The sequence below is a fragment of the Syngnathus leptorhynchus genome, chromosome 9 (assembly GCF_054491065.1).
Source record: "Syngnathus leptorhynchus isolate UIUO chromosome 9, UIUO_Slep, whole genome shotgun sequence".
In the NCBI taxonomy this organism is placed as follows: domain Eukaryota; kingdom Metazoa; phylum Chordata; class Actinopteri; order Syngnathiformes; family Syngnathidae; genus Syngnathus; species Syngnathus leptorhynchus.
In genome coordinates, this window is record NC_141203.1 from 11,709,631 (window position 1) to 11,722,869 (window position 13,239).

At 45.0% G+C, this 13,239-nt stretch overlaps 2 protein-coding genes across 9 annotated transcripts in view; both read right to left on the reverse strand.

Annotated features, from left to right (window-relative positions):
* Nucleotides 1-10,729, reverse strand: part of tanc1b (tetratricopeptide repeat, ankyrin repeat and coiled-coil containing 1b) — a 47,607-nt gene extending 36,878 nt beyond the window's left edge. For 2 of the 8 annotated variants that reach the window (XM_085920915.1, XM_085920913.1), the window contains exons 1-2: nucleotides 10,650-10,729; nucleotides 4,957-5,049 (exon numbers count right to left, since the gene is read on the reverse strand). In XM_085920915.1, coding sequence (XP_085777041.1) covers nucleotides 4,957-5,049; nucleotides 10,650-10,704 — 148 coding nt within the window. In that variant the 5' untranslated portion in view covers nucleotides 10,705-10,729. The other 6 variants (XM_085920918.1, XM_085920916.1, XM_085920919.1 and 3 more) reach the window with 4 other exon arrangements.
* A 747-nt stretch (nucleotides 10,730-11,476) lies between these two features.
* dap1b (death associated protein like 1b) lies at nucleotides 11,477-13,008 on the reverse strand. The gene is made up of 4 exons (XM_085920552.1): nucleotides 12,840-13,008; nucleotides 12,059-12,158; nucleotides 11,865-11,928; nucleotides 11,477-11,759 (listed from the first exon to the last, which is right to left on the reverse strand). Exons 1-4 carry the CDS (start codon nucleotides 12,907-12,909, stop codon nucleotides 11,643-11,645), a joined length of 351 nt encoding a protein of 116 aa, XP_085776678.1. The 5' UTR covers nucleotides 12,910-13,008; the 3' UTR covers nucleotides 11,477-11,642.
* Between the last annotated feature and the right edge of the window lie 231 nt (nucleotides 13,009-13,239).

Below are 13,239 nucleotides of genomic sequence, written 5' to 3' on the forward strand. Positions count from 1 at the left end.
AAAACAATACTTCCTATAGAACACAATGTAAATGGGATTAATCTGTTCCAGACAGCCATTTTCTTTGGTAAATGCCAACATTGCTGTCACGTCCTTGACATTCTGTGTGCGGTCCAATCTGTGCTTAGTCTGGCACGTAGTTTACTTCAACACCATCGTTTCCACAGCAGAAAACCGCGCAGGAGGCAAAGGAGAAAGCCCACGCCCAAACAAAACATGCCATTGTAACTTACACAACCGTTTGTAACCTAAACGTTAGCATCGCCAGGAGGTTCTGGGATCTGTCGATGAGGCATTCCAAGACTGCCGAGACTTTCACGCGTGCCCTTCAAACCTGGCTCAGAATGTCTTTACACAACAAATCTTCATTTGGAACCACCAGTGACACATCCCATTTGATTCTGAAGACTGCAATCTACTTCTTGGCAAATTACAACCCGACTGGAGTTCATGTCGCTATCTTGTAAGAGCCGCTTTTGATTGCCATTAGCGCAGATCCGGAGGCGGAGCTCCTTTCTTCAGGGCCAGGTGAGGTCATGAGAACGCCACTCGCTGCCGGGCAACGGCCGCTTCAGCAACCCTGAATGGACGTGTCTATAAAGCTGTCCACCCCGGCAGCCAAATCCCATAAACAAACAAGGACCATGGTAAAAAGTGCAGCCTTGCACCCACCGTTCACAAATCTCATGGAGAACGTTTGCTGTCAATCGTAACCGGCTTGATCACCCCACGGGGGTCATTGGAATTCAATTCGCACATTGGTTAAAATGATGAGTTTAAAAATCAGATTACCCTTAACCCAGCAGCGGCTATACAAATCTCGGGACACGTTGAAATTGTAAAAACTTGACCTTTCTGTTCAATGACAATTACAGCTGGGACGCAGTCGATGTAAACATGAAGATGTGAGCGGGCTCTGTCCGAACTCCGCCTCTTTGCAATCGACACTAACCCTTCTCCCTTTGCGGCTGGGCACAAAAGCATCCGAGGTCACGAGTTCAACCTGCCTCAAATCCTCCTGAGCCTGACATTCATCTGCAGACACACTTACAAAAAGCTCAGATATGTTGAAAGACGGGAAAGTCCCCCCCCCACCCCCTCCCGCTACCCAAAGTCAGACCTCTCCAAAGACACTCCAAAAAAACAATAGGAACCAACAAAGCATAAACATTGGAGTTCTTAGTGAGACGGTCCACAAAAAATCCTGACGGTATGAAGGAAATAAACGCAAGATCAGACAGAAGGAATGTGTCTGCCAAAGCAGGTCACGGTGTAATTAGAAGAGCTTGTGTCCTGCAGACCCCATGAACCGCCGTGACCGCCGCTATCGCAAAAGACCGATAAAAGTTGGGCCTTCTCTTTGATGTAAGAAAACGTTGGTCATGACTACCGACAAGTAGGTGTCAAGGAGGGGACGGGATTCCGACTGGTGTGTCGTGGGTGACATAACCCCTTGCTTCAAATGAGACCCTTGTATTTGTTTGCCTGCTTGTCCTTTGCCATGTTCCCACTAGTAGGTCACGGGGTCACGGGGGAACGCAATGCTCGGTGTCTTACGAACCAAATTGAGTTTTTGGAAGAGAGTAAGCTGGTCCTTCCGATTCACCGCAAATGCGAGATGCCTTAGCCGATCCTCGATCTGTAACGATACGAGGCCCGAATGTTTGCTGTAAGCGAGCGAAAGCAAACGAAAAATAGCCAGACTGGTCGGCCGGGATCACCGACTTCCCTTATTTTGCTTTTCAAAACGGAGAGACAGGGCGTGTCTAATGTGGATACACCTGAGGTTTGTGGGTGTGTTCATGTATGTGAGTTTATGTATGAATGTGTGTGTAACCAAAAAATGTGGTTTTGAGCTACGCCCTGCTAAATCGTTGCCTGCTGGCTTTCGCTAGCCTGCTTCGCACTCAATGGTCCTCTTTGTAAAATCCTTTGCATTCTTTTCTACGCCATATTAACACCTTACCTTAACAGTCTGGAGATGAAAATCTAGACAAACATGACTTGGGACCCCAAAAAAAAAAAAAAAAAGCAAACATGAGCCTGAGCGCCATTTCACACATTTCAGAGGGGAAAAAAATGGAAGTTGACACTTAAAGTCAATAAAAGTCAATGTTTATGAGTAATGCAGACAACTTGAACATTTTTTTAGCTGCGAAATGATTTGTCTGCACCTTGATGAGTTCTGGCCCGAGCACGTGTCCTACCAGGATGACAATTTATGTCCCGCGAGTATGACAAACGATGTGGTTGGAAGGATGCCATGCGAGCGTTGATGACACCTCTTCTTCTTGCCTCGGGGGTGAAGGTGACGAACTTTTGATACTTCCTCAACTAAATAATGCCTCATCCAGTAAGAACATCAAGAAAAGAGCAGCCCACTCCTTCCCTCCACCTGCTGAGCTTCTACTTTCCAAATAAAAGACACTCGCAGCCGCCGTGAAGATGACTTTGAGGGAGTTTTTCCTAAAATTCCTTTTTAGAAACCACAGGACAAGGAGGGAGTGTGTCTTAAAATGGCTGTGGTAGATATGGCTTGAAGAGAGGCTACCACCCAGCTGTTCGCGGAGGACAGAACAGGCTCTCGAGGGCAAGCCGACATTGGAAGCGGCGGGCGGACTTTGTTTGGAACCGTGTTTCTTTTTTTAAGTCACACAATGTCTATACAGGAGATGTAGCATTAGCGGAACCTCCGCGGAGCTTGGCCTGTGTTTGGGGAAAAAAAAGCAGGGAGGTCCCTCAAACTGCTCAAGAAGGCCCTTCTGCGTGGAGGGTCAACTGGTTATTTTCATGACTGTGTGAATGCGCTCGAAAGTATAAAGCTCCGAATGAATGTCCGGCTCGGTAAGCAAATGAGTCGGAGCTTTTTGCAACAAGTCACTGTTTCGTGTCAAAACACCCGAGAAACTGTTGAGACAGCACAAGTACCAGTCACAGCTGAGGCAACACTTTGGTCGCTGTGCTTAATGGGCTCCTCTCACACACACACACACACACACATTCATTACATGCACATTCAAGGGGACTTGCTTATCTCGCTTATAAATATTCCCTTCGTCTTTCACCTTCTTTTGGAAAATGTAGGCGAGGTTGTTCCAAATCAGCCACCGGCCCCATTAAAGCTGACATTACAAGACATAAAAAGTCATTAAAAGCAGCAAGCTAATTTCACATTCTTGTCTCGCTCTGCTTATCCTCACTTGGCCCTCATTAAATTTTGGGCTTAAGTAGAAAAGTCACCCCCTGCCGTCCGAGACGGTGCGGATGATGAAAGCGAGGCGGCCGCGGCTGCAATTTGTGCGGCCTCGTGAGAAGAGAAAAGCCACCCCGCCGCCGCAAAAAGTGTCATCAAAAAAGACATTTTAATTGTCTCTTACATCTGTTGACTAATGTGATTATGTCACTTTAAATGTGCAAAGCAGTTGAAAGTGTGCCGGCGGTCATCTGAAACCGCAGCAGGGGGGGCTGAAACTTCCGCTGTGATCTGCGACCTCTCGCACATATGTACGGGATGACAGACTTTGGTCGTCCAGCTGACCCCCCCCCCCCCAACACTTGATATAGTCGAAATGTAAATGGCAAGTAAAATCACGCCTTGGAACAAAAATGGACTCTCTAGTTTACTATTTGGTCAGAAAAGCTCCGATAACTCCTTTATCATCTCGTCTATTCTCGTCAATGGCAGTGTATGAGTTAATAAGATTCCGACTATAAATAGACATCAAGCCCCAAATATTTTCCGAAACATGTTTCCATCAAAGGCAAAAGGCCCCAACAAACCAGCATCTCACTTCCACCATGGCACACCAAAAAAAAAAAAAAAAAAGCACCGTACTTAGAAGGGAACGGCGAGGCCAAGGAGAGATGGGAGGAGGATTCGAAGAGAGACCAAATTAGCTAGCTGTGTTTTTGTGGTATTGGCAATGTGGCCATCCCAAAGGAAGGCTAATGACTGCGCTGCTATCTGGCATGGGAACCGACTTTCCTTGACTGCTTTTAAGTTGTCTCCACTCAATCGCCAAAGACTGTATTTCGGGATCAGGTTTTACTAACTAGCTTTTGTACAGGAAGTGACCTGCTCCAAATCTAAGAATAGAAGCAAGCCTCGCGATCGGTGCCCTCACGTAAGGAGGAGCAAAGCGTCGCCTCTCGTCTGTCTTGAGAGCCCTAAACAACCAGGAGGACCGAGTCGCCTGCTTTTATTGTCCCGCCATGAGAAAGGGGGTGACGGGGTGGGTCGGCGGGACATGACGGATGATCCCCAACTGGAAAGAATGAAGGAGCCGTAAAACTCCGCTGTCGTTCTCGCGCTTGGAGTGTGTAAGCGCATGCCGCAATTAGATACCGCGTGCGACGATAAATCAAGCTCGGTGTTAAACGTCGAGGAGTAAAACAGCGGCGGCGGAACGCTCGCGGTATCTTTTGGGGTCGTGATGCAAGCGCAGGCACGCAAAATGCGGTCGGAGCAAAAAAAAAACGGTCACACGAGAACATCGGGGACAAGCGCGGGAAGATTGTGACTCATTTTGGACTCGAAGGAAAATGACACAAGGGCGCTTTCTGTTTGTTTAGTTGACGCATTTCGGAAGAGTTGCCAAAAAAATTGGAGACGTCTTTTTATAGGGTTCCTTCTCGGCGGGAATTCTGTGTCCGCCTCACTGTTCGGTATAAAGAAAAGTGAATTGATGAAAAGATTAAAGTGTCACAGGCTGCTTGGGTTCCAATTCATAACGCACTTAAGAGGCCCGGTGTGGCTCACAAGAGCTAGTGGAGCAAAAAATCGTTTTTACTTTCATTTTGCTGAACTTAGAGAGAAAAAAAAATCGCCGATTGGGTCACTTGGCTGGGAAAGTCACTTTTATGCTATTTACTAATAAGGGGCAGGTTTGAAATGACTTTAAGCGGGTACAAAGGTCAGATGTTTCGAGAAGATCGCCATGACCGTCTGCCACGTACCTGAATCCTTCCTGCTTGCTTTGCCGCCGTCTCTGTTCTTCTTCAGAACCGCCTTGAACATGGCAACACTCCTGGAATCTTCCCTGTTGAGACCTTGAAGAAAAAGCAAAAGACGTGAAATTTCATAATTCGGCAAAAACGGACGCAGAATTTCTTCAACTTCGTGATTCTTGTGCCCAAAAGCAAAATAATGCAAATGGCCAGCCTGGTCATTTTCCCACAGCATTCCAAATTGTGCAGGTCACCACCGGTGCAAGAGTACACGGAAAGAATGCTTCAGCACGTCGACAGAAGAAAAAAAAAAAAAAACTCGTGGTGTTATCTCGCTGAGGAGGGAAAACTCTGAAATGCCCCGAATTCCACGTGTAATTGACGCTGTGTGACTAAACTTGGCCGTTTGAGATTGCGTTCGCCGCTTGCTCGCCAGCCAGCGACGTAGCAAGGTGCGGCCATTCTCCAATCTTGTTTACCTAAGCGTGAGTGAGTGAGTGAGTGAGTGAGTGAGTGAGTGAGTGAGTGAGTGAGTGAGTGAGTGAGTGAGTGAGTGAGTGAGTGAGTGAGTGAGTGAGTGAGTGAGTGAGTGAGTGAGTGAGTGAGTGAGTGAGTGAGTGAGTGAGTGAGTGAGTGAGTGAGTGAGTGAGTAAGAGTCCGGTTGAATCAGACAACAGTAAATAAAAGCTGGAACGGTAGCGGCGAGCTACGCTACCGTCCAAATAAGCTCTCGCTTTTCACAAACCAAACACAAAAAGGCATTTTCAGCTGCAGACAGACGGACAGACGGACGGTTGCTGTGGGAGAGCCTCGCTATCCAAGGTTTTTTTTTTTTTTTCATTTCTGTCCTGGTCTGCTCAGGGACACGGAGAGCTGACCCACATCTGGTCAGGCCAAGTTCAGTTTGAGGAAAGATTTGAGAGGGCTTGTACAAATAAGTCTTCTGTTACCGACGGCAACAGTAAAGTTCCACGGTTCAAATGCCACTCGCATCTCGAGGAGACGCTTGCCTCAAAGTTTGCCACTTCGCCAAAGCGACAAACTGCAGCTCGCTGGGAACCTTTCCTTCAAAAGTCTCGAAATAGGAAACCGGGGCTGCGCCTCGGGCTATCGCCGTGAGTTTGATATCGGGTCACCCGCCGTTCTGATGGAGTTCAAATCCGCCGCCGATTGTGAAGAAGAAAGAAACGACACCTGCACAATGCCGCCGTGACGTGCGCTTAATGGGGCCGTCTCGCTTTGAGAAGTTATCAGAGCTCAGCGCTATACACACACACACACACACACACACACACACACACACACACACACACACACACACACACACACACACACACACACGGTTGCTGATCTCAGATGCCTCTGGCGAGGAAGCGCATCGTGTACAAACCTGCTTCGCCCTGTTAGGGACGACAGCGAACCGACCGAAGCTCGGATCAACCTCGACGTAAGGTTTTTTCCACCCTGTGTGTTCTCACGCGGCTTTCTTAATGGGCAATTAGGAGTGCACGAGTAATTACATATAAGTTGGCCGCTGTCGTCATAGCCGGTGTTTAACGAGGCCAGAGCAGCGGCGTGCGACCCATCGCAGACGTTTTGATAGACCGGCGCAGGAAGAGATAAAAAAAAAAAAGAAATAAATGATTAATAAAAACTACGATCAGCATGACATTGAATGCAGTTGTTGTGCTTAGCGATGTTGGTGGGCGATTTTTTTTTTTTTTTTTTTTTTTCCAGAGCTGGTTTGCTGCACGTGAGTCATGCAGCAATAAAGCCTTAAGTAAGACGACTGATAATATCTTTCAAAGACAAAATTTTTTTTTTCTGTCTCATTATTCAGCTACTGAGCGAGTCGCGTACTTTTTGACCCAACGACAAACAACAAATGGTTAGTGACAAATGATCGGTGTGACCCAACCACATCGAGAAAAAAAAACAAAAAAAAAACAGGTTCGGCAGTAAAACTTTGAAGCCACTCCCGGATGAAATAAAAACTCAAATGCCAATTCCGCTGCTAAAATTAATAATAGCGCTTTCACGTGTAATTATAGGTTCTATGCCCAAAGTTTGCTGGCACACGGGGGACCGTGCTAGATTGTCACGCTAAGGGGCACGGCGAGGTCGCGGATCAGAAACCTGCGCCGGGGCGCTCCGGCAACCGCTACGACTTCTTTGAAGAGCGCCCGGAAAAAGGGCGGGGTCGAGCTCGGGTGCTGCGGCCGAGCGTGAACAATGGCCCGTTAAGGAACACGGACGGAGGAAGCGCAGGTATGAAAGACACCTCCGTCGTGATGTGGGCCATTGTCGGCTATTCACGCTGGAGTGAAAGGAAGGCAAAGAACAAAGGGCAGACATTTTTATGTCACGGGTCTACCGGTCTGGGCTCAAGTGCATCCTTCCCAGCCCCGCCTTCTAACTTCCTCAGCTCCACAACCACCCAAGAATGTTCCGCTTGCTACCAGACTGATTTTGATCTGAACTGAAATTGTATTCGGCAAAGGAATTAGCGGTATCGGAGCTCGGTATCGGAGCGTTCTTTCTTCCCTCGGCTCAAACATCATAAAACCGTTCTGCTTGTTCTCGGGCCATTACTTGCGCAAGCACGGGTCAACGTGCCCTCGCGACAATTTAGTCGCAAACACGAGATAAATAAAGGCAGCCTTTTATCACTTATGAAATCCTTATCGCTATTTTTGCAGATCTGACAAGCAGACAGGCGCTAAACTTGCCACTTGTTGCTTTTCCTGCAACTGGATCAATTCCACCCTGAGGCTGTTTGTGAGTGACCCAATTCTTTTTTTTTTTTTCAAGCACCAAATTGATTTTGACACACCGAGCGTGAAAATCTGAGAACAAAAAGATCGAAGTGCGGAAGGAGCCCATTAAAGTCCTCGCATTTTTGCCGCGTGGGCGGTGATGCGCTTGTAACGGAAAGAAGCTACCTTCCTCGAGACGGCTGACGTCTTTTCCGCCAGGAAGGAGACAAAGAAAGAACGTTGGACGTAAAAGTACACAAACGTGCCGACCAATGACTACGTCGTAGTAGCGAGCGACGCATTCCGGTAAAAATCTCAAGTGTCTGCAACAACATGGAGCACAAACATTCACATGCCACGCAAAAACAAAGCACTATTTTGCCAGAATTCCAAAGCGGTTAGGGAACACCGTCTACTAGGGGAAAATTCGAATCGTACGGCAAAGCCAATCGCTGTCCTCCACGTGATTGATGCGTCAATTTATGCCCGTCGTTGACGAGGCGACAGCGTGCGAAAGGCAATTTCTTCCAGTCCCAGGACGGTTAGCTTCCAAAGTGTCAAGGCGTATTTTAAAAGCTTCTCCGTACTTAAACTTACATCTCACGCTCTTTAAACCTGAAATTAAAAGAGACAGGACAAGACATTCTACTTTGTTTTTCCGCGTCCAAATCGTATTTCATGCGGCGCATCCAAACGAAGACAGCCGTCGGCAATCACCAACATGAAGTCGGGATTTTTCGTGTAACGTATATTTAAGGATAATGGAAGGTGGTGAGGCAGTTTTTCCCACGTCAAATAACTCGCAAATCCTCGACACGGCTCGTGGGAATCGCACTTATTGAGTGACGCTAATTATCTGGCCATCCCTCTATTAACAACTCACTGGGCGATTTATGTGCTAATGAACACGGGGAGTCCAAATATATTAAAAAAGCTAATGGGGGAAACTGCTTCCTAGACTCAGCTCAACGTTTGCCTCCGGGGAAGCCTCGTATTTGATGAAGAGTGAAATATTAACAAGTTGCCTTTACAAGTTAAGTAAAGTTTCCCCAGAGGGAGGGAGGGAGGGGGGGGGGGACTTTTGCAAGTCCAACACGTTACTGACATGTCTGCCTTCCTAATGACTTCAGCATTCACTTAAGTAACAAAAGAAAAACTGGTCAAGAAGCTTTTTATGAGACGTGTCAAATTGAGTCCAAGCAGTCCAACATCTGAGCTTTACAGACTCGCATTCCCGTGTATTGTTCTCCGGTTTCTTTCTTTTTTTTTTGCCACAAATATGCGCACGCTGAGGCTATGCAATTTCACACTGCGCTGCTCCATTCCTCCACGCAGTGTTTGCATCTACCGCGTCACACGCTCCTGCTGATCTCAGAGGGAACGTCACTCGACGTCTTTGCTCGTAAGGGCTGAAGCCGAAAGATATGATAGGTAGCCGCTTGATTCTGAGCAAGAAGCGGGTTACACCCTGGACTGGTCGACGGCCAATCAACACAGGAAACAAAAAGAGAACACCTAAAATAAGTCACATCTGAAAGACTCGAGTGTATCCCCACCGGGCATCCTCCGATTGTTTTTCAACCGTAAACTGGAAAGAATTAAACCTGCCATGTGTTTTGCTAGAATTAGACAACTACAACCTATCTTGGGATATTACTGTCCTATAAAATTTCTGTGGGATTCTTTCCCCCCCCCCCATCCTCCTCATCATCTTGACCATTATGAAGAGCTCAGTGTGTGCCGTCAATCAGGTCACTCGATCCACTAAAGTCCCTTTCCTGGTTCATAACAATGCCACTCTGGTGCCAGCTTCTGTTCGGGGCCAACTGGCCCCGGGGACCATGGGAACCGGGCTATGTTCAGACTGGAAGGCACTCAGTCTCTCCTGGTGCTAATACCACATCTTTGTGGTAAGTGCAGAAGCATCAGTCGGGCACGATAATAATTCCTTAATCAGTGTAAAATTGCCCTGAAACGGTGCTGGTGGAAACATAATACGGAGTATCTCCATGTCAACCGGGAGCCAGCCTGACGCTCTGTGGAAATTCAAGACTGTTTTTAATAGTCTTAAATGTCAGTTACATTGTGGTTTCTAATCACTGGGTGGCATTTAACATCAAAATAAACAGTTAATGAAAGGTTGCAAAAGCTGTATTTGAAAGATATTTCTTTTCCATATTAGTCACTAATAAGTGTATTTAGGAAACTATTATTATCAACAGTTTGTATGTGTACCACATATATTTTATTCTGGACAAACATGTTACATCTTAAAACATTTGTAAAGCTCTATTTATCTATACTTGACTGATCCTAATGAATTATTTTTGTCACAGACTGGCACACATTTAATAATGTTACATTTGATAACGTTGTGGCTTGTTTTATATCAGGTGTCGTTTATTAACGCATTGTACATTTGTAATACGTGTTTTGTTGAATACCACGACACACATATGAACGACAAACTCCTTAGTAAAACACAACTAAATAAATAAAGACTTGAGTAACTTGTAAAGCTCATTTAGCATGCTAACGTTAGCTTCCTTCACTTTGCGTGTTCATGGAGACGCTACCTGAACGCCAACTTTTCCCCGAACTGACTTTAGGTCAAGCTGTAAAAGAGAATATTTGTGTCAAAAAAAACACCGTGTTACCTTGGACAATTAGTTCACTTTCGACGTAAAGCCCCCCAAAGTCGCTGTCAGTCCCCGGTGGAGGTGACGGCGGCACCTCCACTGGGCATGCCTCAACATTTCGCCTCCAGTTACCTACCCGCTATTTTTTAACATTGACGTCACAATGACGAAAACTTAATAAACGTCTTACCTGCTGAATTTTAGCTGAGTATTCTCCCTCGTTCAAAATAGGGGAAAGAAAAGCTAACGTCCCTCTGTACTTGAGAATAACTCCACACACATACAAAAAAAAAAAGTCTGCTCCCACTTGTTCCAGCACCAAGGTAGACTGCCGAAGATGGACTCCTCCTCCTTCTTAGCATGAGGTCATCTGTGCAAGAGGCTCATCGTTGAAGGGCCGGCCGGCGGGCGGGCGGGCTGGCCGGCGGGCTGCCCCGGATCATCCTCAGCCTCCTCCCCTTGAACGATGACAAGTGGATATTGCAGTTTCATTTATTTACGACAATATTTAGAGGTAACAAACGTCACACAATGAATCGTTTTATCTTTTGTGGCCGAGAAAATATTTTTATAAATATGTTTGGTTTGGTTATGACTTGGCGTAGGGATGGATTAAATTACGAACACATTTGAGTCACGTAATGTCCGTAACGGAATTCGTCGTAAATCGAGGACCGGTACGAACAGGTGATTCAAGCTCCGTGACTGATTTAGACTACACATGAGTCTATAGCGACATCTTGTGATGAAAATGTTTTTTTGTTGCTTGCACTAATATATTTTCCCATCTCACTTCCCATTTGTATACACAAATATGTAGTTCTGGAAAAACTTAAGAGCAATTAATTTCTTCCAGGGTTATTATCAAATCTTTAAACATTGTGTAAGGTTTTTATCAATAGCATAACAAAATTAAAGTCAAACTTTAAAGTAAGTAATGTTATCTAGTGGAGTTTTAAAGCTATTGTGCAGTGAATACATGTAATTTGGCATCTTTTTGATAAAATTCTGTATTGTTGTCATTTGTCAACACCTAGCGGTCATTGTTAAGTACTACAAAAACAATCCTCGTCAAGATTAGTGTCGTCATTTGTTACTACCTAGCGGTCATTGTGAGGTATTGCAAAAACAATCTCAGAATCCAGTTTTTATTATACAACACGCCAAGCAATACAAAGATGTTGAAACAAGAATAGATTTTGAACATCAAAATCCTCATTTGACACACAAAACCATGAAACAGCTACAAAAGAAAAAGGTGAGAATATTTTCTTTTCCTCCAAAGTATAAAAGGCATCCTTCAGAACTTCCTAGGCTGTTGGATGCAGAAGGTTCGAGGAGAGTGGGGCTTCTCCACAGCGGGTCGCACCCCACTGTGCCTCACGCTCACAGGGGTTTCTGGAAAGTCGTGACTCAACTGACAAGATTCAAAATACAAAAGTCAGAATATTGCATGACGCATTTATGTCTGTTGGAATTTTTATCTTCCACAAATCAAACATGAATACGTTTTTTGGGATACCTTGTCCAGAGTTCCTGCCAGAAGAAGACCCACTTGTTGCATCTTGTTGGCACTGGGTAGAGGCCTGAAGCAACAAAAACAAAAAAACCACACTGACCACAGTTTGGTGCACCAGCAGCCAAGCAACCTCAAAAACTAAAAAAAAAGTCAATTTGTTTTTTTCTAATTGATTTGTTTTGTGCAAGCATACCTACCTGGGTTTGTCAGGCCTCTTGGTCTCCTTTTCCAGAGTCCCATGGTTGCTGCTGGCCTCTTCCAAGCCTTTCTTGGCCACTCGCTTGCCTCCAGCCTTCACTGATGACAATACAATCCAATAGCTTCAAACTAAATGGATGTAATTGTTTGTTTTGTAATAATAATAATAATAATAATAAATTATATTTATAACGCACTTTATATTTGGATGAATCTCAAAGTGCTACATGGCAAGTAAAAAAACAAGAATAAAAAGCAAGGACAAGTATAAAACAACTGGACGACAACCAGGATATAAAAACAGCAATGACAGAAATGCCAAAGTAAAGACTTTGTTTTGTACCATCTTTGTAGTGACGTCACACGCGTGCACAACCTCCATTTACCAGACAGACTTTGCTCAACTAAAATCATAACTCAACCCACCCACGTAAAAAAATAATAATACAAAAACACGCTCGTAGACATGACTCCGAAAACTTATAAATTCCACTATTAAACTATTGCTTTAGACTAAACATGCAAAAAAAAAAAAAAAAAAAACAATTTGAACGATTGCTTAAGACTAAACACAAAAAATCACGATCTTGCCTAAAACTATTGAGTAAACTTGAAGCTCGCTTGAAAAGAATGGAAAAGATGAAAGCGGGGTACACTAAATTCCACAAAGACCCCATAACGCAATCATGAAGGCAATTTTGTAACAATACAAGTTGCGAGGCGACCAAAACGATCCAAATTCGGAGACCTATAAAGTGCATGCAAAAAAAAAATACCAACCAGCGGGAGGGTGTCCAGCTTTAAGCAGACGAGCGTCTTTTCCACCATTTTTACTGCCTTTTTGTACCATCGTTGAACAAACGTTCAAAAGAAAACTTCCCCTTCAAGCTGCTCGCTTCACTTTTTATACGATAACCCAAAGCAAACGTCACGCCCAAAGCCGCGCCCACCTCGCTGCAGCCCTGAAACGTGACATCTTGTTCTTTCCACGAGTAACACCTGTGCACTTAAAAATACATTAAAAATAATGCAATTAAAAAATTGCAATGGGATAAAAAAAATGTCAAAACTCACTGGAGGAATCGGTTGACAGCCGACAATCGTGCTTTCTTAATTGACAGGTGACAATATGAGCAATAGTGAGAAATATAGGTCAATAACTCTGCTTTAAACTGATTAT